General features: G+C 42.0%; 1 protein-coding gene across 7 annotated transcripts in view; it reads right to left on the reverse strand.

The window, feature by feature from the left end:
- LOC124012096 (rho GTPase-activating protein 32-like) overlaps positions 1-25821 on the reverse strand; it is a 243911-nt gene that overhangs the window by 23607 nt on the left and 194483 nt on the right. For 3 of the 7 annotated variants that reach the window (XM_046325514.1, XM_046325506.1, XM_046325542.1), the window contains 5 exons: positions 21753-21845; positions 18906-19028; positions 18299-18376; positions 14282-14363; positions 11660-11734 (listed from right to left, as the gene is read on the reverse strand). In XM_046325514.1, coding sequence (XP_046181470.1) covers positions 11660-11734; positions 14282-14363; positions 18299-18376; positions 18906-19028; positions 21753-21845 — 451 coding nt within the window. Of the gene's footprint in view, positions 1-2331; positions 2670-11659; positions 11735-14281; positions 14364-17007; positions 17046-18298; positions 18377-18905; positions 19029-21752; positions 21846-25821 lie in introns of those variants that run through there. The other 4 variants (XM_046325532.1, XM_046325523.1, XM_046325551.1 and 1 more) reach the window with 3 other exon arrangements.

The raw sequence follows: 25821 nt of genomic DNA on the forward strand, positions 1-25821 counted from the left end.
TTTGTAATAAAGCAGCTTTCTTGACAACATTTTTGCTTCCCCTTCCCCTACATTTATGGCTCATTCCCAAGATTATCCAGCGAAACATTTGGATCAGGATATCAGTAGGAAATATAAGCATCTGAATAAAAATATATATATTTCTGGGGCAGGATCATTTCCAATCTCTCCACGCCACGACTGCTGCTGAACTAACGTGGAGAGGGAGAAAGAATAACAAAGGGGGAGAAGGACAGAGATGGAGACAACAGAGTGCGAGAGAGACAGCGAGTGAGAAGAAGTGGAGCCAAAGCTTGGACTGCGAGCTATCAAAACTGTTGAGATTGCAGGAGCGCACGTGTGACAGGCGATGGAGGCCCCAATGCGCTCAGGGACCAGATGCGTGGTAAAGTAACCGTTACTGACATCACAGCAAACATCACGCACCCTCTCGGATGCTGGCCCACACATCAACTGCCATATCCCATTCCATTAGGCTGGGTCGTTTCAAGGGATGCGTGCAGGCCAACCGTAGGTGCAAAACCACAATGTAGAAATTAGTTTGAGGTGCATTTACACCGTATGAAGCCGTATGAAATTATGCCAACATAATGCAGACGGAGGTAAGCAAACACGCGGGTGCTCGCGTGGACATGCACACACTCCGATCAGAGTCAACACAAAGGGTTTTAGGCCAATTACAGCCTAAAACCCCAAACACCGTGCTTTTACACCTGCATTGTTTGCTGTTTGGGGTTTTAGGCTGGGTTTCTGTACAGCACTTTGAGATATCAGCTGATGTACGAAGGGCTATATAAATAAATTTGATTTGATTCATTGTTTGAAACTTCTCTGAAATGATTTGATAACGTTATGCATCTACCTTTTGCTGTACTGTATTGAGATTGTTGCCAAGATAACAATGACAGGTTATACTGATGCCATGACACTAAACCCTGCATTTCCAAGTACAGTACAACGGATATCAAGTCTGTCGATTGATATCTTATCTACTTGCAACATCAGTCCAACAATACTACTGGAGAGGGATGTCGAGGAATCCAACTATTATGTCAACTTCATGCTCTATTTAGCAGAGCCTTTTTGCAACCTGCTCATGTTCAACAGGCTTGACCGCTCCATTTACCTGCTCAATTACCCCCCATCCCCCCGTTTACAACCACATCAAGCACTTTTATAGAGGGGGGAGCATTGTTCTGCCATGAGTCAATGTTTACATTCTTCACCAAGGCAGGTCCTATGGTATTCCATGAAGAAAACTGCTATAGAATATTTAGAAATGACACCATTGAGAGATGACAAAAAGCTTTAATTGCCAGTGGGAGCAATGTTGTGTCCAAAGCAAACAGTAGAATTGCATCTGCCCATTAAATGTGGTCCTGGGAGACAGTGATCTCTGTTTGGGTATGAGAGCGCTGGAGCATGTCACAGCCAGGCCAGAATGGCTGATTGTTCCAAGCTGAATACCCCATTGGAGTAACAGAGAGTTCTGGCTGAGAGAGGGATGACATCAGCCAAAAGTGTGTGGTCTCACAGGACAACTATGCAAATGGTCCTTTAAGACAATTAACAAATAGAGCAATATTTGTCTTGGGGGACCAGAGTGAGTTCATTCTGATGTCTTATTTTCAGGGAGTCCACATGAAACTGCTTTATAAACATCCATCTCAGCCTTTGTAAGATAAGGTTGATGACATGCAAACTACAAAGCCCAATAGACCTCTAAAGGATCAATGTGGTATCTCAAAGCTATGAATCAATTTATTGCATGTGCATATGATGTAATTGCCACGACTCACAGGAGATATCAAGGGTGTAAAGAAAACGCAACACTGTTCTTGTGAGCATAAGGAAATTCCGAAGGAGTCTTAACATAAATAGGTCTGCCTATAGGACACTTAAACCTAACTACTGTTGAATATTAACAGACCCTCACAAATGACAGTCATTGAAAGCATAAGCAGTTTCAACCTGAGACATAGTTGTCTATTTCCCTCCCACTGGGTTTAAGTAATCATTTTAGAGCAATTGTCAAAGGAATGTTAGGGTTGATTTGAATTTCAACAACTGTGCTTCTAGACTAAATGACATGACTGCCCACATCACGTAAATCTAATAAAAATAATTTCAGAGAAGATCAACAAAACGGCTTGAACTTTCATCGATTGACAACATAATTTCAGAATTTAGGTGAGAAAGCAGTGAATAAGTGACAAATAAACTGAATTAAGGGGCAAAGACAGTTCTAACCCCCCAGATACAAATACACACTATAATAGGCTACAAATTAAATCCCATACAGTAATACATTCTACAGTAATACATTCTTACCTGCGTTTCAGTGGGATTCTCCCTTTATGACAGGACTTTAAATAGGGGATCCAAGGTAAACTGTAGGCATTTCCTTACAGATGCTCGTACTGTGACTCCTTATAATTTGGTTAATACGACTAATTATTTCAAAAGACACCGCCGACAAAACTTCATCTGACAATCACAAAATGTAGGGCTACCCATGGACAGTGAATAGTAGTCAAAAATAGGATTAGGATAAGTGTGCTTCTCACTCCTCAGCGAGTCTACTATGAGTTCAATCGCCCCGCAAGCAAACTTTCGTCACAGCATTCTTTCCTTTCAGTTAAACCAGCCCCCTCCAGTGTCAGTTTACAACCCAACTAGACCATTGAACTGAGAAGAGGGTTGTTGCGAACGGAGTATGGGCAAGTGGGCGTGTAGAAAGGAGAGTAGCAGGCATGTGGAAAGGAGTGGGTGTGCCGAAAGGAACGATTTGGGCTTGTGGAAAAGACAAATAATTGTACATTTTAAGTTATAAAACTGATGATTGTTTATTTTTTATTAAAAGTACTTATGATGTGCTTACTGTGACTGTCAACCTGATAAATCAAATAAAATTGTATTGGTCACATATACATGGTTAGCAGATGTTATTGCGAGTGTAGCGAAATGCTTGTGCATCTAAACTCAGCTAAAAAAGAAATGTCCCTTTTTCAAAGATCATTCGTAAAAATCCAAATAATTTCAAAGATCTTCATTGTAAAGGGTTTAAACACTGCTTGTTCAATTCACCATAAACAATTCATGAACATGCACCTGTGGAACAGTCGTTAAGTCAAGCTTACAGACGGTAGGCAATTAAGGTCACAGTTATGAAAACATAGGACACTAAGGAGGCCTTTCTACTGACTCTGAAAAACACCAAAAGAAAGATGCCCAGGGTCCCTGCTCATCTGTGTGAATGTGCCTTGGGCATGCTGCAAGGAGGCAGGAGGACTGCAGATGTGTCCAGGGCAATAGATTGCAATGTCCGTACTGTGAGCCGCCTAAGACAGCGCTACAGGGAGAGAGAACAGACAACTGATCGTCCTCGCAGTGGCAAACCACTTGTAACAACACCTGCACAGGATCGGGTACATCCGAAAATCACACCTGCGGCACAGGTACAGGATAACAACAACAACTGCCCGAGTTACACCAGAAACACACAATCCCTCCATCAGGGCTCAGAATGTCCGCAATAGGCTGAGAAAGGCTGGACAGAGGGCTTGTACGACGGAATGAGCGTTACACTGAGGGCTGTACTCTGGAGCAGGATCGATTTGGAGGTGGAGGTTCCGTCATGGTCTGGGGCGATGTGTCACAGCATCATCAGACTGAGCTTGTTGTCATTGCAGGCAATCTCAATGCTGTGCATTACAGGGAAGACATCCTCTTCCCTCATGTGGTACCCTTTGTCATCCTGACATGACCCTCCAGCATGACAATGCCACCAGCCATACTGCTCGTTCTGTGCGTGAATTCCTGCAAGACAGGAATGTCAGTGTTCTGCCATGGCCAGCGAAGAGCCTGGATCTCAATCCCATTGAGAATGTCTGGGACCTGTTGGATAGGAGGGTGAGGGCTAAGGCCATTCACCCCAGAACTGTCTGGGAATTTACAGGTGCTTTGGTGGAAGAGTGGGGTAACATCTCACAGCAAGAACTGGCAAATCTGGTGCAGTCCATGAGGAGGAGATGCACTGCAGTGCCTAATACAGCTGGTGGCCACACCAGATACTGACTGTTACTTTTGACTTTGACCCCATCTTTGTTCAGGGACACATTATTCAATTTCTGTTAGTCACATGACTGTGGAACTTGTTCAGGTTATGTATCAGTTGTTGAATCTTATGTTCATACAAATATTTACAAGTATGCTGAAAATAAACGCAGTTGACAGTGAGAGGATGTTTCTTTTTTTGCTGAGTTTAGTTCAGACAATGCAGCAATATCAACAAGCAATTTAACAATTCCACAACAACTACCTAATACATATACATCCAAGTAAAGGGATGGAAGGGGAAAAATAAAGGTATATTCCAAAAAAAGTATGTATATTCATGCATGTATGTGTATGTATGTATGTATGTATATACAGTTGAAGTCGGAAGTTTACATACACTTAGGTTGGAATCATTAAATCTAATTTTTCAACCACTCCACAAATTTCTTGCAAACAAACTACAGTTTTGGCAAGTCGGTTAGGACATGAAGTAATGTTACCAACAATTGTTTACAGACAGATTATTTTACTTATAATTCACTGTATCACAATTCCAATGGGTCAGAAGTTTACATAAACTAAGTTGACTGTGCCTTTAAACAGCTCGGAAAATTCCAGAAAATTGTCATGGCTTTTAGAAGCTTCTGATAGGCTAATTCACATCATTTGAGTAAAATAGAGGTGTACCTGTGGATGTATTTCAAGGCCTACCTTCAAACTCAGTGCCTCTTTGTTTGACATGGGAAAATCAAAAGAAATCAGCAAAGACCTCAGAAGAAAAATTGTAGACCTCCACAAGTCTTGTTCATCCTTGGGAGCAATTTCCAAATGGCTAGAGGTACCACGTTCATCTGTACAAACAATAGTACGCACGTATAAACACCATGGGACCACGCAGACATCATACAGTCTCCTAGAGATGAACGCACTTTGGTGCGAAAAGTGCAAATCAATCCCAGAACAACAGCAAAGGACCTTGTGAAGATGCTGGAAGAAACAGGTACAAAAGTATCTATATCCACAGTAAAACGAGTCTATATCGACATAACCTGAAAGGCCGCTCAGCAAGGAAGAAGCCACTGCTCCAAAACCGCCATAAAAAAGCCAGACTACGGTTTTCAACTGCACACGGAGACAAAGATTGTACTTTTTGGAGAAATGTCCTCTGGTCGGATGAAACAGAAATATACAAATAGAACTGTTTGGCCATAATGAACATGGTTATGTTTGGAGGAAAAAGGGGTAAGCTTGCAAACCAAAGAACACCATCTCAACATGAAGCACGGTTGGAAGCATCATGTTGTGGGGGTGCTTTGCTGCAGGAGGGTCTGGTGCACTTCACAAAATAGATGGCATCATGAGGGAGGAAAATGATGTGGACATATTGAAGCAACATCGCAAGACATCAGTCAGGAAGTTAAAGCTTGGTCGCAAATGGGTCTTCCAAATGGACAATGACACCAAGCATACTTCCAAAGTTGTGGAGAAACAGCTTAACGACAACAAAGTCAAGGTATTGAGTGGCCATCACAAATCCCTGACCTCAATCCTATAGAAAATTTGTGGGCAGAACTGAAAAAGTGTGTGCGAGCAAGGAAGCCTACATACCTGACTCAGTTACACCAGCTCTGTCAGGAGGAATGGGCCAAAATTCACCCAACTTATTGTGGGAAGCTTGTGGAAGGCTACCCGAAATGCTTTACCCAAATTAGACAATTTAAAGGCAATGTTTACAAATACTAATTGAGTGTATGAAAACTTCTGACCCACTGGGAATGTGATGAAAGAAATAAAAGCATTCTCTCTTCTATTATTCTGACATTTCACATTCTTAAAATAAAGTGGTGATCTTAACTGACCTAAGAAGGAATTTTTACTAGGATTAAATGTCAGGAATTGTGAAAAACTGAGTTTAAAATGTACTTGGCTGAGGTGTATGTAAACACACGTACGTACATATGTATGTATATGGATATTTACCCCAAAAATATATGGGGGATTTGAAATGATGCAGACAATTACATTGATGGAAGCAACAATCTTTCCGCAATATATAAAAGTAAAGGGATGGAATAAGAATATGTACATATAAATATATGGATGAGCAATGACTGAGCAGCATAGGCAAGATGCAATAGATGGTATAAAATACAGTACACACATATGGGATGAGTAATGCAAGATATGTAAACATCAGTATTAAAGTGGCATTACTAAAGTGACTAGTGATCCATTTGATAGAGTGGCCAATGATTTCAAGTCTGTATTTTTATTTTTTTACCTTTATTTAACTAGGCAAGTCAGTTAAGAACAAATTCTTATTTACAACGACGGCCTAGGAACAGTGGGTAAAATGTTCAGGGACAGAACGACAGAGTTGTATCTTGTCAAGCTCGGGGATTCGAACTTGCAACCTTTCGGTTACTAGCCCAACACTCTAACCACTAGTCTACCCTGCCGCCCCATGTAGGCAGTATGTAGGCAGCAGCCTCTCTGTGTTAGTGATGGCTGTGTAATAGTCTGATGGCCTTGAGATAGAAGCTATTTTTCAGTCTCCTGGTCCAAGCTTTGATGCACCTGTACTGATCTCACTACTAGTAGCTACTTCCCATGCAGTTGCCGGACCTGCCAGACAGTAGTGCCAGTGTAGTTGCCGTTCATGCCCTCCCCATTGAGTAGTAGACTGTATCCATGTATAAAAGTGGCATCTAGATGGTTATCAATTTTCATTATTTCTTGTATAGGCTGCTATGAATCCATGGGAAGGAAAGTTGACACGGTACCTACTGCCGGCGACATGTCCTGCTACAGCTGCCCATAAAGGAAGCAGGTAGGAAGCAGGTTGGCAGGCATGTCGATACAACACCACAAATCTTCCCAATTAGGTGAGTTGCTTTCTATACACCCACTCTCCTTCGACACAGCCACTCGCCCATACTCCAGTCATCATATTGTACTGCAGCTACCCATACTTGAGCGGACTGGCCGTCACAACGTCTCGCATGGAAACGCTGTACAAATCGATGGAGCATACGACCACAATTCTGTTTCAAAGAGGCAGTCACCACAACAAACCCATTTCACTTAGCACAGACGTAGCTCAGATTCAGAGTTCACAGGGTTGCAGGTGTGATTGCCGGGTATAGTGAAAATCTTAGGCTCCGAGCTCTAACATGCAGGACTAAGTGAAATAAAATTGAGAAAATTGTAATATATATATAAAATTATTTTTATGTTTGGAAAAATAACGTTCCCAAAGTAAACAGCCTATTTCTCAGGACCAGATGCTAGAATATGCATATAATTGACATCTTAGGATAGAACACACTCTATCGTTTCCAAAACTGTAAAAATATTGTCTGTGAGTATAACATAACTGATATTGCAGGCAAGCCTGAGAAAAATCCAATCAGGAATTGACTCTTATTTTGAAACCCTGTGTTCCTATACATCCCTATTGCCCATTGAAGGGGATATCAACCAGATTCCTTTTTCTATGGCTTCCCTAAGGCATCTACAGCCTTTAGACATAGTTTCAGGCTTTTATTTTGAAGAATGAGCGTGAACTGCCACATTGCGTAAGTGGATAGGTGGGGGCTCTCTCAGAGTGATTTGTGCGCAAAAGAGAGGCGGCCATTGTTACTCCCGGGCCTAGTGAAAAGCCAACTGTCCCGGTTGATATATTATCGAATAGATATTTGAAAAACACCTTGAGGATTGATTATAAAAAACATTTGACATGTTTCTGTGTACATTATGGATATAATTTGGAATTTTTGTCTGCGTTGTCGTGACCGCTCTTTCCGGTGGATTCCTGGGCATAACGCACCAAACTAACAGAGATATTTGGATATAAAAATATCTTTATGGAACAAAAGGAACATTTGTTGTCTAACTGGGAGTCTCGTTAGTGAAAACATCCGAAGATCAAAGGTAAAGGATGAATTTGATTGCTTTTCTGATTTTCGTGACCAAGTTACCTGATGCTAGGTGTACTTATTGTTTTGTTATGCTATCGATAAACTTACACAAGCGCTTGTATTGCTTTCGCTGTAAAGCATAATTTCAAAATCTGAGACGACAGGGTGATTAACAAATGGCTAAGCTGTGTTTCGCTATATTTCACTTGTGATTTCATGAATATGAATATTTTCTAGTAATATTATTTGACTATTGCGCTATGCTATTCAGCGTTGCTGATGACAAATATACCGGATCCGGGATGGGTGGTTCTAAGAGTTAAATTCATGTTTAAAATATCCCTATGTTTCTTTTATTATGGTGCTATCACTCTGTTATTAGTACGCCTGCGCGGTAGTCTCACCGCTGATGGACCTGGCCTGAGTGCAATGGCAACCATGTACTGTGGAAATACGGTTTAGTAAACGTTGTTAAACTGGAACCTAGTCCTTGTGTAATTTTAGGTTAGGGGGCAGTATTTTCACTTTGGATGAATTGCGTGCCCATAGTGAACTGCATCCTACTCTGTCCTAGATTGCTAATATATGCATATTATTATTACTATTTGATAGAAAACACTCTGAAGTTTCTAAAACTGTATGAATTATGTCTGTGAGTATAACACAACTGATAGGGCAGGCAATCTTCCAAACAGGAAGTGAAATTCTGAATACATGTCTAATTTCAAGTCATCACCTATCCACTTCCAAATAAGATATGGATCTGGTAGCACTTCCTACACCTTCCACTAGATGTCCTCATTCAGTAGAACGTGGAATGGAGCTTCTGGTGTTAACTTTGACCGAATGGGAGGGGAAATAGTCACTGTCCCGACAGAATGCCATTTTCCTGTGGCGCATTTGTCTGTGGGTGTCACCATCGTTCCATTTGGCTGCAGATGAAAACATATGCTCCGGTTGGAACGTTATTGGATATATATGAAAATAACATCATGAAGATTGATTCTGTACTTAGTTTGACCAGTTTATTCGACCTGGAATATATATTTTTGATGTTTTTTTCCGAGTTCTCCTGGACCAGCGTCAGCTTTTGGGCATGTGAGCTGAAAGTGCTAGCAAATGCAGCTAATTGGACACTAGTATTGGACATTATGGAACAAAACAACAAATTATTGTGGAACTAGGACTCCTTGCACTGCATTCTGATGAAAGATCATCAAAGGTAAGGTAATATTTATGATGTTATTTCGTATTTCTGTTGACTCCAACATGGCGGAGAAATATATTTACGTCTGAGCGCTGTCTCAGATTATTTCATGGTAGGTTTTTTTCATAACGGTTTTTAAAAAAAATCGGACACAGCGGTTGCATTAAGAACCAGTGTATCTTTAATTATATGTAGAACATGTATCTTTAGTCAAAGTATATGATGAGTATTTCTGTTATCTGGCGTAGCTTTCTATAATTCCTCCGGATATTTTGGAGGCATTTCTGAACATGGTGTCAATGTAAACCGAGATTTGTGGATATAAATATGCATATTATCGAACAAAACATAAATGTATTGTGTAACATGTTATATGAGTGTCATCTGATGAAGATTTTCAAAACGTTAGTGATTCATTTTATCTCTAATCCTGCTTTTGTTACTATCTTTGGCTGGGAAAAATGGCTGTGTTTTTTTATGTTTTATGTTTTTTATATGTTGTGTTTTCGCTGTAAAACATTTAAAAACCGGACATGATGGGTAGATGAACAAGATGTTCATCTCTCATTTGCTGTATTGGTCTTGTTAATGTGTGAAAGTTAAATATTTCTAAAGAATATTTTTTAATTCCCTGCGCCACCTTTTCAGCTGAATGGGGGGGGAGTTCCCCTAGGGGATCGCCTTGCCATAACAGGTTTTAACACCCTCAAAGTAGCCTAAAAAACATTCCCTTTGTTTTCACATTGGCGTAATATGCACAAGTTGTGTGTACACCAAAAACATGACCCAAGGGTCATAGTAGGTGTGAGCACCCTCATTCCGCATCCAAGAGGATGAGGGCTGAAGTTTCTGAGAAAATCTCCCCCAATCATTCCCCACAGGCCCAAACTACACAAGGTCTCTGTGCCTCACATACTTTCACGGCCCAGAGCATATGTGTTGGGAAATTGACCAAAGCCCCATTGGGAAAAGCATGAAAAATATTACTGTCTCCTTCACACATTCTCCATTCTATCTCTCACTTTGCTTCTCTCATAGACACATCCAGCTCATGTCTTGGCTCGCTTGCGCTCCTCACAGCTGCCCAAGTCACTCGACTGGTCCCCAGACAGGAAGCCAGCTCCAGCCCAGAGAGGAAGTAGGAGATTCAAAGAGTAGTGGGGTCAGAACATCTGGACAAACACCTGCCATACTAGGCCAGTCAGGCTGGAGAAAACAGCAGAGCTGATCACACTGTTGCTTAGACTTCAGTGTTTAAGTGTGTGGATGACGTGCGTCTCTCAGACTTCAGTGTTTAAGTGTGTGAATGACGTGCGTCTCTCAGACTTCAGTGTTTAAGTGTGTGGATGACGTGCGTCTCTCAGACTTCAGTATTTAAGTGTGTGGATGACGTGCGTCTCTCAGACTTCAGTGTTTAAGTGTGTGGATGACGTGCGTCTCTCAGACTTCAGTGTTTAAGTGTGTGGATGACGTGCGTCTCTCAGACTTCAGTGTAACCCTTCATCCAAGTCAGACAGTTTGCAGATGTCCTTTTAAACTTGAGTTAAAAAGGCTAAAAACAATTCTGAGCTTTCCAAAGTAACTTTTTTCCCCAAATGCAATTCAATACAGTGGTGTGTCCAACTGCAAAGGATCTCCTTCAATCTGCTCACTCTCTGAAATTTCAGAGGTAGAAATCTCAACCTAGTTCGCCAGCTAAAAGGACAGGAACCATTTTCTATGCAGGGGAGCTGGTGAGTGTATGTTTGAACATGTCAGGGTTCCTGTTAAGAATGTAGCCATTTCAGTGACCATGGAAAAGACTTGGCTCCTTACTGTTGCAGGACAAAGCTTAACGCTCCAAAGGATCCTTTTATAGCACCCGTCTTAAAGGGAGGACTTGAATAAATCAAGCCAGTCTAGACCCCAGCCACAGCCACAGCCGAAAGTCTTTCAAGTTAAATCAAACAGAGTAGACAACTACAGCTGGCTGGTAACCAGATAGGGGGAACACTGAAGAGGTCTGAAGAAAAAAAGCAGCAGGATCAATTCCTCAAAAGGAACCCTGATAAACCTAAATAATAAAAGGTAAATAACACAGCAACACATTCATTGGAAATAGTCTAGTAATCAACTAATTAAGTCTAGTGCAAGTGAATCTGATAAAGGAGGGTACGTTACACTCCGACAACAGTGCTCAGGTTAGAGAGTAAGTGGATTTAGCTGTTCAAGTGAGTTCCCACGCATCAAAGAGAAGGCTCCTAAAGTATTTTTCTAGACTTGACCAAAGCACTTGTGTTACATCATAGAGTGCACCAAGAACTAAGAATGAACTAAGAATGAACTGCGGACTCTGGTCCTAGTGTAGTGGTATTTTAGAGACTTGGCGAACAGACAGAGAAAGACAGTGTGCCTCAGCAGCGTGTCGTGTGCGTTAGTAGTGGGTTAGCTCTGGGGTGGTAAGGCACACGTAGGGATGGACACACGTGTCTACCTGAGCTCAGGCTGTAGAAGTTTAACGGGTCGGTCACCCATGCACTGTCCTGCTTTACACTCTCCATCTCCAAATCTGTATGCCAATCACACGAACGGATGGATAGGCAGGAGAGGTGGGTAGGAACGGAGAGGGAGAGAGATCGTCCTGTTAGAGGAGGAACATGGCAGGAACAACAGCTTTTTTTCTGTTTCGAGACTGTCACTCAGTCAGATAGCTTGGCAACTGACACTTGGTGGAGGAGGCACAAAAGGACATTACGCATTATGTGTGCATTGGTTAAAGTTCAATTAATATACAGGAAATGAATAAATCTTTCATAGTACATCATTGGGTAGTGAATACTACAAAACTTTGTCAGCAAATAAAATAATTTTCACTGTAAAAATTGGTGTCAGCCAGTACAAAGTATCATTAAGTGTTGCAATGACTATTGAATTTGACAACCAGGTGTGGAAGGAGGAAAAGCAGTGTGGGTAAGAAAAGTGTGTGGCCCTTAAGTGCATCCTTTCTTCCTCCCTCCTCTAATCTGTGATTAAGCATGATTAGATAGGTGAACCCAAGGGCTCCATCACATGGCTTTCACCTGTCCAGTAATTTCTAATCATTGACTACTTCAAGGAAAGAAAGAAGGTTGCACTTGAACGGGGCCTGTGTTTGTGAGAGGGATAGGGAGAGGGGGTGTATACCAGCACGCACAGGGTGGGAAGAGACTCCACGAGGCAGGCTGTAGACCAGAGCAGGGGAATGCTGAAGTAGGGTGGGGGGCAAAGGGGATGACAGTGAAATAAACAACAATGCACATGCATGGAGCAGAGTGAAGCCATGCAAAAAACGGCATGCAAATTTCAGGTGTGTGACCAATATGGAAACCCAATGAGTGGAGATCTAAAATGGGTGGGCAAGCAAATAGGAGCCATTTCCACAGAGTTGACTTTCTTTGTGTGCATTCAGGACAGTATGAAAGATACAACATGATGCATTATTTTATTTGCATAACACACAATCTAATATGCTTAGAAACATTGCCTTTAATTTTGTGCACCAGATAACATTGGGCCATAACCCCTAACAACATCTGAGACAGCATAGTTATGGTGATGATGCTATTCCTCATTACGGATCCTATGGGATGTGTTGTTTTTTTGTCATTGTTCCCAGCAGGCCTTGCATGGTTCTGCTCCTACCAGGCCTCCCACGTCAATTCCAAAGGGTTGGTTCTGACACTGAGTCATTGGGTGATTCACCCCTTGAATTGGAAGGGAATTTTTCAAGACTGATTTAGATAAGCTTAAGGTGTCTGTGGCTGATCGAGAGAGTACATGGGGCTGAGTCCAAAATGGTACCTCATTCCCTACATAGTGCTCTACTTTTGGCCAGAGCTCATGAGCTCTGGCCAAAAGTAGAGCATTATAGGGAATGGGATGTCATCTCAGGATATAAGATATGAATAGGATGGGATGCCATGGAAAGGGCTTGGCAAGCCTGGTCATTCCGAAACATGACATAAGCTGCACTTTTCACAAGCCATCTAAAAGTATTACCATGTAAGAGGGGGTCAAAGTCCATGCATGATAGAGTTTCTATTACGCCTATCAGAATGTCGTGGCTGTACTTTCTGATTGTGATAGGGCTTTATGGTACACTCACGTGTTGAATGACCGTGTTTGTTTTTGGACACTCATATGAGTGCGCTAGGTGGCTTATCTGTTTGCTCTGGCTACCTATAGATCAGCGATACGTGTTTGCATTGGATTAACATTGACATTGTGCAAATAGAGACATGAGACGCGAGTTTAGGTGGTTATTCAAGAGCACGATAACTATGGATTTCATTTTTCAAGTTGTGAAACGTTGAGTAGTGGGAATTCTCACTGGACACTTCATACCAATATAAGACCATCACATTCAACTAAAGAGATCAATATTATGATCTAGGTCTTATGTTTTTATTTTGCAGTCTAGTGTTGTGTTGAATACACAAGTCTCTTCAATCAATCCCTAGGTCTATACCGTCACTACATTTTCCTTTTGGATTCACCCTATTGTATTGTGGAGTCAGCCCTGAAATGCATTTAAAAAGGCCAGTTAACATGAGAAATGTTTGGGTTGGTTGTGACTTCACTCATTCAGTGGTCTCTGCAATGACATGATACGTGTTCCCTCAAATTGCTCTGTGCTTTAGCCTCAGCTGGCCTAGCCGCCTGAGACAGACCGACACTTGTGTAGAGCATCACCCTTACTCCTCCACAGAGTGGCACTAGCACCTGCTGCAGCTCAGTCACCATGACACACCACACATCCCATCCACATCATCATCACACCACACACTTACAGACGAGATCACAGTTGGGAATCCCCCCCAATCTCACCAGACATTATCATACTCTAACATTGATATGCATTTTCCATAACCAACTGCTTCCTGCTGTCATAAATATCAGATATATCTAGTTAGTAGTTTATAGTTAATGATGTCAAAATCACAACAGCACATTTTTGATAAGAACTATTATATACTTTATCCACCAAAAACAACATAGCACCCAGTGGGAGCGAATGCTAGGAGAGTCACGGATGCCTCACTGTACCTGGTTTTGGCACCGAGAGGAAATACAGTACCTGGTTTTGGCACCGAGTTGGTGACGGACTGCGGCACCTTGTCGTTTATCAGCTCCACACACTCACTGGGAAAGAAGCCAACCTGGGGAGAGAGGACAAAAAAACACTTTTTAAACACACACAGAGAGAGAGAGAGAGCGCACAAGAGTGAGCAGAGAGGATGAGTGTGTGTGAAAATGAATGAATGAATGAGTGAGTGAGAGCAGTACCACTGAAGACTGATAAACAGCCTTCAGCCACTTATATCAATATGTCTCTACTGTGCATCTGGCCTTTGTTGAGACCTCTCTCTGGATTAGGGAGTCCATAGGCAGTTGGTATAAATACATACTAAAAGGTTGGTGTGAGACCCAGGATGCCACTTGGAAATGTGCTGTGCTCGTTGCGGTGTTCAGTCAAGATCATGTGCCTAATTAGCTGCCCAAGCTATGGCTTTTAGGAATGGTCTGTGCCAGCTGAAGCGGAGGTAAAGGCCGGAGGGTGAGTGTGTGTGGGGCAATGTGTGTGTGAGACTGTGTTTACATGCTGTGTGTGTATCCCAAATATTTTATATCAGAAGAACATTTCCTTCTAGTCTATAATTGGACACAAGTCAAGAGCAGACTGTGGTAGTTTAAAATCTCTACAGTCAACCAAAAAGCAAAATATCCTTGTCGGACACAGATGTTAGTGCGTCAGGTAGCCTAGCGGTTAGGGCATTGGGCCAATAACCGAAAGGTTGCTGGCTCGATTACCTGAGCCAACAAGGTGAAAAAAAGCAAGGCACTTAAACCCTAATTTGCTCAAGGGGTGCCATACTACTATGGCTGACCCTTTAAAACAACACATTTCACTGCACCCATCCTGTGTGCGACAATAAAACATATATTTCTTTATATTATTTTTCAAATGAACATGAGTAAAACAAATTATTTCTGATTTAAAACAACTGATCCTCCCAGTGCAAATAGACATAGATGCCTCCAGGCTAGGGATGGACAGGTTTATTTGAATATGCAAACAAAGTTTTCTATCACTTTTGTGAGTATATATTTTTGTTTTTTTAAAGATGCCTATTTTAACAAATAAAATATTTTTTCTAAATGTCATGTTAGATACAAGGCTATACCATTACATTTGAAATTCTTAATGTTGTAATGACCTGACTAGATCATAAAGGAACAATTGCCCAGACTGAGGTTTGAGTTTACGAATTGACGGTTTACTAACCCAACTTTACACAGGCTACTGTTTGGCCGTAGCCCACGCCAAATAAATGAAGGATACCCCACAAACCAACCGTAACCTTCTCTTGTGAAGGCCAGACGTAAGAGAGAGAACAATGGCTAAACCTGGTCTTAACTTCCAATGCTTCATCCCCCTGCCCAACCCCCCTCCACGCCACTCCGCCAATTGCCAGGATGCCCTGCATCAGAACATTCCAGGCATTCCCGTGATTGGCAGATAGCAGGTTGATTGCCATGTCGGACTCCGCGAACACTGGTAAATGCAACACAACTCACTAATAGCCTAACACATAACACACAGCTATCTGTGCGGGCCGCTACAATGTAATAAAACAACACACTTTTGAATGTAGTTTATATGATGTGCGCCCCATGAAATAGGCTTCATATACACGTAGCTTGTTTTGTCGGCCAAGTAAAGCGGCACCACAGTCAGACTCCATGTGTAGCAAGTGAAATGACGGATCACTAATACAACGCAAGATGGAATTAAAATTACGACATGAAACATTAGCGAAATGAGAAGGAGTGGGCTACAACAAGCAACCAAAATCGCAGCAAAATGTAGACTCAATTAGCCAGGGTAGCTAGCTTACTTTTCTAGTCTACTCCAACTTATTCCAGTCAAGAAGGGCACGGTCAAATGGGATGATAAATAACACTGTGGCTGCTACAAGTTAGCTAGTGTATCAAGTCTGACGAGCTAGCTACTCTATCTCGTCCCTTTCCATCTCACACATACCTTCCCCTCCCCTGCAGCAGCAGAGCTCACACATACCGTCCCCTCCCGGTATGCTCAGGTTAAAAACATATGTACCATTTTTTTTTTACAAAACTGAAGAAAAAAATTAAATAAACCATGTATTTCGAATATCTGGAAAAATGCATGATATTATTAGAATAGTAAAATTATTTCTAACGCCCATCCCTGCTCCAGGATAAACTGTCTTCCTCAAGTCTTTGTGAGTCTTAAGAAATCTCTTAGGCTGTATAATAGAATAATATAAATCTCTATGCTGTATAATAGAATAATATAAATCTCTATGCTGTATAATAGAATAATATAAATCTCTAGGCTTCACTTAATGAGTTTGGAGGAAGACATGATATAAATATTTTTGCGTGCTTTAATGAAGACGTGGGAAACTGCCAAACCAAAGCCATTCCCAGCAGAGCAATTTGACAAAAACCCTTCTCTGTCATTATTGACTAATCATCTAGTCCCATCTCTGATTTACAAATCTTAACATGTGCGATACCTAACAAATCAGAGACCAGACTACACTAATAGACACTTAAAGAAGTGTCTATTTGCTTAGGAGTATGTAACCTACACGCTTTGCAAAATAAATGGCTTCCATCTTGTAGTAAATGTGACTGATAAGAGGGTTGAATGTGACTATCATAGGGATCCAAGGTCCAGCTGTCTTGCAACTTACAAACAGTACTATGCTATATAAAGATGTGACGCATGCTGGGCACTCAATGAAAGAAGCTCACCCTTTCCATGGTTGGATTTTCTCTCTCCCTCTTTCTCTTGGACCCTCCATATATATATATATATATATATATATACATATTTCTCCCCTCTCTCTCCTTGAGGCTCTGCAGGCAGGCTGATGTGTTGTGTCATACAGAAAGACGTGAGCTGCCTACCTGACCTTAAGCCACAGACTGACTCAGACTGCCTGTCGGGTGACTGACTGCCCTCCGGTGGAGATAGCAGGGAGGACATGGACATTTGCTTTGTGCGAGCAGATACACAATCCAATCAATGCTCCACCATCTAGTGGAGCATTGACATACAATGGCATTTCCCCAAAATCCAGATTGTTTTCAAGGACCAACATTGTGTGTAATAACCTAGTTATGACATCATTGTTGAAGACCAAACATCATGGTATGCACCAGACCATGATTATTGGTAGGAATGAGTGCCATGATTCATAATAATGAAATAATAGACAGATAATACCTTTGACAAAACCAAGGAATCTTCATCTACTTGATATTCCAAAATCACACACAAATAATGTTCCCTCTCTTTAAAACTCAGCATATGCACCCCTACAGTACAACAAAGCAACAGGCAACAACCGCCTCCAAGAGTCTTTAGCCTAACAGCTTCCCAAGTTCCTAATTGTCCTTCTGCAGTGTTTAATAACAATATGTTGTGAAGGCCCATCCAACATGGCTGCCCTCCCAGCTGGTCTGTATCAGTATTTTTCCCCCGGGGCAGCGAGCGGCAATGTTATGGGTCAGCTATGACCAGAACACTGCTAGGGGTCAATGCTAAGGGCACAGGAAGTTCAGCTGGATTAGATCAACAGACAACACAATATCAGGCTTTATTGTGCTCAAAGAAATACTATTGATCACTTTAAATGGAATACTGGAAAACGTAGCTAGGCTAATATAATCACATCACGATCGAGAACAACCACTCTGTGTACCCATTTTGTAAGATACAATGAGTATGTCTGTCTTTAACTGATTAGATAGTCCATAGAGAAATGTTTAACCCAAATGAACAATGAGCTGATTTGGTCTTTTGTATATGTATAAATATAGTAGAATTAGCTAAAAGGCCAAACCAAATGTGACTGAAAAGAGAAATTGATAGACACCAAAGCACAATAAAAATCCTGGCCTTGTGGAGTCTACAGTAGATCAGTAGACAGAAGATGAGTGGATGCCAAGCCATCCGTGCGCAACTTATAAACACCCCAGGTTCTAAACTGCAACACAGTAATTGTTTGTTTGTGTGTGTATGTGCTTCTGGGTCACAAACCTGAAAGCCGTGCTTGCCCCTCCACCATGTGGTGTCCTCTTTGGGGGGCATGTCAATCACTGACACAATGTCCCCAACCTGTCAGGGGAGGGAGAGAGAAAGTAGGGAGAGAGAAAGGGGAAGAGAGGAGAAGAGAGGGATAGCTGGATCAGTCATTGCTAAAGAAGGGACTCACTAGTCATGCTGTGAATACATCTGAGGGGAAACATCATCCTACATATAGAGGTGGTGGGTATTATTTGCTAAGAAACGTTTGGGAACCACTAACTGCATCAGAGAGTATTTGTACAGAAGAATTGCATGTTCAATCAGATGTGTGAAAAGTAGTGTGTGAAAAGAGTAATGGAGAAACAACTCCCTAGGAACAACAATGTATTGGGGCATCTGTAGAATAGTAAATATGATGCAGATTACATGTCATACAGCAAAGAACAACGTGCTCATAAAATACGTATGATTATTTATCACTGCATCCAAGCACAGCCATTTATCCATGACATTCCCATTTGTATCTGCACATATGTCCATGTGAGTGTGTGTACACGCATTTGTATGTGCACGTGTTGTGTTTAAATGCGGTTCAGCTCTCCCTGTACTTGGCAGTCACCTCGAAGGAGAGCTCGTCGGCGGCCTGTGCGATGTAGCGTTTGATGACATGGGCGGCGGCGATGGCGGGTACATTGATGGAGGACTCCTCGTGGACCAGTAAGTGGTTGCCCTTGTTATCAACCTGGAACACACACACACAATCAAGTTAGTGTCATATTTACTGTCTGTCACTGCACACATTACACTGGGTTGGTGAGTTACTGTTCTATTATACAAAGGGTGGGGCTAATCCTGGACGCTGACTGGTTAAAACTGCATTCCAGCCAGTGTTTATTCCACAAGTTACCACCAGCTAAAGCTATGACGGTTAAATGCCTATTTACTCTTATCCATCTCACAGCGCAATCCACTGTCTCATCAGCCCAGCCAAGCAAGTTATAAACTTGATCTCCACTGTAAAAATAATCTAGACAATATATCCCATTTCTTTTAGACTAGCAATTGGTTTTCAAATGCGGAGATTTGTATAAACCTTGCTTTCTGTCTCTGACATTTGCAACATTGTTTCAGTATTGAAATTCGATCTCCAGCTGTCTCATAGTAGTGAACGTGTAGATGTCAGGAGTCAGGATAAAACAGACGGAGGGAGATTTTCTCAGCCAGTCAAAGATCATGAAGAATCAGCATCATTTTTATGGATATATATACAAAGAAATGTCAATAGAAAACAGGTCAAATGAAACGAAGGGCAGCTACTGTAGTTTGCAGTCTTTCCAGCTTCAGTTTGAAGTAATTGTGTTAGCTGTGTCATTGGATAGCGCCTCTGAACAACATTGTCCTGAAATAGCACATTAGCTCATTGTTAAGGATGTATCCAAATGAATGTCACTAGAAAACAGCTTTAACAAATGCAAATTGCAGCTACTTTGTTGTTATTCTGACTAAAATGTTTGGCCATAATTGGCGAGCTAGTAAGCAAGGGAGAAGAATGTTGCCAGTCAGTATGGAAATAGAACATTTAGAACAAATGACTGGGTAGTGTCCATAGATACAGAACTTGGGTAGACGGCTTGGATAGCAACCCTAGATTTGTGTCGGACCTATATCTTGTGGAAGGATGAAATAGTATGAATAAATCCAACAAAATAATGTTTGTCTCAGGCCTAACACTCATGCCAATATACCCAAACACCGGCTTCTCTGGCATTATCACTTAATTATGTGTGAGTGAATAAGGAAAGAGAGGAGCAGTAAGCATGTGTGCATGCAAGAAAATGGGAAACTACAGTATATGTTATGTGTGGTGTATTTGTGTAGAGCATGGCTCTCCAACCGTGTTCCTGGAGAGCTACCCTCCTGTAGGCTCACACTCCAAACCCAGTTTTAACTGACCCGATTCAGCTTATCAACAAGCTAATTATTAGAATCAGTTGCTAATTAATAATTTAGGGTTGAAGTGTAAACAGAGGACAGTAACTCTCCAGGAACAGGTTTGGAGAGCTCTGGTCTAGTGTGTGTGGGAGATTGATAGACAGGACAGAGGGACAGACAGAGGGACAGACAGAGGGACAGACAGGCAGACAAACAACCTTCTCCAGACAGACAGACAGACAAACAACCTTCTCCAGACAGACAGACAGACAGACAGACAGACAGACAGACAGACAGACAGACAGACAGACAGACAGACAGACAGACAGACAGACAGACAGACAGACAGACAACCTTCTCCAGACAGACAGACAGACAGACAACCTTCTCCAGACAGACAGACAGACAGACAGACAACCTTCTCCAGACAGACAGACAGACAGACAGACAACCTTCTCCAGACAGACAGACAGACAGACAGACAGACAGACAGACAGACAGACAGACAGACACAGACAGACAGACAGACAGACAACAGACAGACAGACAGACAGACAGACAGACAGACAGACAGACAGACAGACAACCTTCTGCAGACAGACAGACAACCTTCTCCAGACAGACAACAACTTCTCCAGACAGACAACCTTCTCCAGACAGACAGACAGACAGACAGACAGACAGACAGACAGACAGACAGACAGACAGACAGACAACCTTCTCCAGACAGACAGACAGACAACAACCTTCTCCAGACAGACAGACAGACAGACAACAACCTTCTCCAGACAGACAGACAGACAGACAACCTTCTCCAGACAGACAGACAGACAGACAGACAGACAGACAGACAGACAGACAGACAGACAGACAGACAGACAGACAGACAGACAGACAACCTTCTCCAGACAGACAGACAGACAAACAGACAACCTTCTCCAGACAGACAGACAGACAACCTTCTCCAGACAGACAGACAGACAGACAGACAGACAGACAGACAACCTTCTCCAGACAGACAGACAGACAGACAGACAACCTTCTCCAGACAGACAGACAGACAGGCAACCTTCTCCAGACAGACAGACAGACAGACAGACAGACAGACAGACAACCTTCTCCAGACAGACAACCTTCTCCAGACAGACAACCTTCTGCAGACAGACAGACAACCTTCTCCAGACAGACAGACAGACAACCTTCTCCAGACAGACAGACAGACAACCTTCTCCAGACAGACAGACAGACAGACAACCTTCTCCAGACAGACAGACAGACAGACAACCTTCTCCAGACAGACAGACAGACAGACAGACAGACAGACAGACAGACAGACAGACAGACAGACAGACAGACAGACAGACAGACAGACAGACAGACAGACAACCTTCTCCAGACAGACAACCTTCTCCAGACAGACAGACAGACAGACAGACAGACAGACAGACAGACAGACAGACAGACAGACAGACAGACAGACAGACAGACAGACAGACAGACAGACAGACAGACAGACAGACAGACAGACGCTCACCTCCATCCACGTGAGGGCAGGCCCACAGTTGATCTTGTTGTCAGCGATTGCGGAGAAGCGGGAGAGGTAAGCCATCAGCATCTGGGAAACTGCCTGTGAGAGAGGAAACCAGGAACAGACAATGGGTAAAACACGTATATAAAATACTAGTTCCACACAGTGTTGAATGACCTACAGCTTCTAAAAAGGTAGTGTACAGTACCAGTCAAAAGTTTTTACACACCTACTCATTCAAGAGTTATTCTTTATTTGGGCTGTTTTCTACATTGCAGAATAATAGTGAAAGCATCAAAAACTATGGAATAACACATGTGGAACCATGTAGTAACCAACATTTTTAAACACAAGAAAATATATTTTCTATTCTTCAAATTAGCCACCCTTTGCCTTTATGACAGCTTTGCACAATATTGGCATTCTCTCAACCAGATTCATGAGGAAGTCACCTGGAATGCATTTCAATTAACAGGTGTGCCTTGTTAAAAGTTCATTTGTGGAATTTCTTTCCTTCTTAATGTGTTTGAGCCAATCAGTTGTGTTGTGCCAAGGTAGGGTTGGTATACAGAAGATGGTCTTTTACCAAATAGGGCTAAGTCCATATTATGGCAAGAACAGCTCAAATAAGCAAAGAGAAATGACAGTCCATCATTACTTTAAAACAGTACAGTACCATCAAGCGCTATGATGAAACGGGCTCTCATGAGGACCACCACAGGAAATAAAGACCCAGAGTTACCTTTGCTGCAGAGGATAAGTTCATTAGAGTTACCAGCCTCAGAAATTGCAGCCCAAATAAATCCAAGTAACAGACACATGTCAACATCAACTGTTCAGAGGAGAATGCGTAAATCAGGCCTTCATGTTCAAAGAAACCACTACTATAGGACACCAATAAGAAGATACTTGCTTGGGCCAAGAAACACAAGCAATGGACAGACAGGTGGAAATTTGTCCTTTGGTCTGAGTCCAAATTTGAGATTTTTGGTTCCAACCGCCGTGCAGAGCAGATGAACGGATGATCTCTGCATGTGTGGTTCCCACCATGAAGCATGGAGGAGAAGGTGTGATGGTGCTTTGCTGGTGACACTAAGGGATTTATTTTGAATTCAAGGCACACTTAACCAGCATGGCTACCACAGCATTGCTGGTAGCCAAGTATTAATCTAACAGTAAATGTAATGTCTCAAAAAAACGTTGCAGTTGTAGCCTGTGCACTCGCAATGGCTGATGTGCATTTCACACGCTCTGTATTTAAAAGCCATAACAAATATCATGGTTGTAAAATAGTTGCTATAGAGAGAACATTTATGTCTACAGAAAGCTTAGAACCTCTCTCTTCAACAGTGACAACAGCTGTGTTTTCCCTCAATTGGATTTTGAAATGTTTATAGCCTACAATCAGAATACTTTATTTTCTCCTGGAATGCAGGGGGAGAGGGAGTGAGTTTCGCTCATCATAGAAGCAGGCCACAGCGAAACAGGCACAGGGCAGGGCAGAGACTTTAAATACAGGAATCATAATTAAGGCTCTGAATGAATAAAAAAATGTGTTGGTAGCACTGGTGCGCTCAACTTGAAAAAGTTAGGAGCACCACATAAAATGTAGGAGCACCAGAAAATAAGATTTTTTAAATTGATTGAGATACAACCTAAATGAATTACAACCTACTACTTTTGAAGCAAATGTTGTTCTCTGTCAACTAATATGTAACCCTGTAAATGCATGCATTTATTATAAAAGCTAAAATGTTGATACAAATAGCTGTCATTGAAATTACAAAGCAATATTAGGTTTCTACATGGTGTAAAAAGCACTGTTTCCTATTGAGATGCATTGCATTGAAAATTGTACACGGTCTCTTTAAGAATGTCAGTGACGTTCTGAGTGGCAACATGCAAATTGGTCATTTATTTTTATTTGTTTATTTATTTCACCTTTATTTAACCAGGGAGGCTAGTTGAGAACAAGTTCTCATTTACAACTGTGACCTGGCCAAGATAAAGCATAGCAGTGTGAACAGACAACACAGAGTTACACATGGAGTAAACAATTAACAAGTCAATAACACAGTAGAAAAAAAAGGAAAAAAAGAGAGTCTATATACATTGTGTGCAAAAGGCATGAGGAGGTAGGCGAATAATTACAATTTTGCAGATTAACACTGGAGTGATAAATGATCAGATGGTCATGTACAGGTAGAGATACTGGTGTGCAAAAGAGCAGAAAAGTAAATAAATATAAACAGTATGGGGATGAGGTAGGTAAATTGGGTGGGCTATTTACCGATAGACTAAATACAGCTGCAGCGATCGGTTAGCTGCTCAGATAGCAGATGTTTGAAGTTGGTGAGGGAGATAAAAGTCTCTAACTTCAGCGATTTTTGCAATTCGTTCCAGTCACAGGCAGCAGAGAACTGGAACAAAAGGCGGCCAAATGAGGTGTTGGCTTTAGGGATGATCAGTGAGATAAACCTGCTGGAGCACGTGCTACGGGTGGGTGTTGCCATCGTGACCAGTGAACTGAGATAAGGTGGAGCTTTACCTAGCATGGACTTGTAGATGACCTGGAGCCAGTGGGTCTGGCGACGAATATGTATGCTGAGTAGAGTATTGGAAGCTATTTTGTAGATGACATCGCCGAAGTCGAGGATCGGTAGGATAGTCAGTTTTACTAGGGTAAGATTGGCGGCGTGAGTGAAGGAGGCTTTGTTGCGGAATATAAAGCAGACTCTAGATTTGATTTTAGATTGTAGATGTTTGATATGAGTCTGGAAGGAGAGTTCACAGTCTAGCCAGACACCTAGGTACTTATAGATGTCCACATATTCTAGGTCGGAACCATCCAGGGTGGTGATGCTAGTCGGGCGTGCGGGTGCAGGCAGCGAACGGTTGAAAAGCATGCTTTTGGTTTTACTAGCGTTTAAGAGCAGTTGGAGGCCACGGAAGGAGTGTTGTATGACGCTGAAGCTTGTTTGGAGGTTAGATAGCACAGTGTCCAAGGAAGGACCGGAAGTATACAGAATGGTGTCGTCTACGTAGAGGTGGATCAGGGAATCACCCGCAGCAAGAGCAACATCATTGATATATACAGAGAAAAGAGTCTGCCCGAGAATTGTACCCTGTGGCACCCCCATAGAGACTGCCAGAGGACCGGACAACATCCCCTCCAATTTGACACACTGAAATCTGTCTGCAAAGTAGTTGGTGAACTACTGTATGATCATTGAACTCCTGAAGAAGCTATTCCTTTTCCATTCTTCTCTGTGCCCCCAAATGTTTGGGAGCATTTTCACTTTTGGATGAATAGCGTGCCCAGAGTGAACTGCCTCCTACTCTGCCCCAGATGCTAATATATGCATATTATTAGTAGTATTGGATAGAAAACACTCTGGAGTTTCTAAAACTGTTTGAATGATGTCTGTGAGTATAACAAAACTCATATGGCAGCAAAAACCTGAGAAAAATCCAACCAGGAAGTGGGACATCTGAGGTTTGTAGTTTTTCAAAGCTTGGCCTACCTAATACACAGTGTTTATGGAGTCAAGTTGTCTTTAGAAACTTGAATGAGGATTCTACTATAAAGGAGGGGCTCATGAGACCTGTTTAAGTCAGTGGTCTGGCAGAGTGTCTCAGGCTCGTGACGCACGCTCCCGACAGAGTTAGCTCTCGTTCCAGTGCTTTTCGTTAGACATAGGAATTCTCTAGTTGGAACATTATTGATGTTTTGTGTTAAAAACATCCTAAAGATTGATTCCATACATCGTTTGACTTGTTTCTACGACATGTAACGGAACTTTTCGAGTTTTTGTCTGGACGAAGTGCTCACGCCTCTTGAAGATGAATTACTGGGCTGAACACGCTAACAAGTGGCTATTTGGATATAAATGATGGACTTTATGGAACAAATCAGTCATTTATTGTTGAACTGGGATTCCTGGGAGTGCCTTCTGATGAAGATCATCAAAGGTAAATTCATATTTATAGTGCTATTTCTAACTTCTGTTGACTCCAAAATGGCGGATATTTCTCTGGCTGGATTGGGCTCCGAGCGCCGTTCTCAGATTATGCT

This window comes from Oncorhynchus gorbuscha, linkage group LG02 (assembly GCF_021184085.1).
Source record: "Oncorhynchus gorbuscha isolate QuinsamMale2020 ecotype Even-year linkage group LG02, OgorEven_v1.0, whole genome shotgun sequence".
Taxonomy (NCBI): domain Eukaryota; kingdom Metazoa; phylum Chordata; class Actinopteri; order Salmoniformes; family Salmonidae; genus Oncorhynchus; species Oncorhynchus gorbuscha.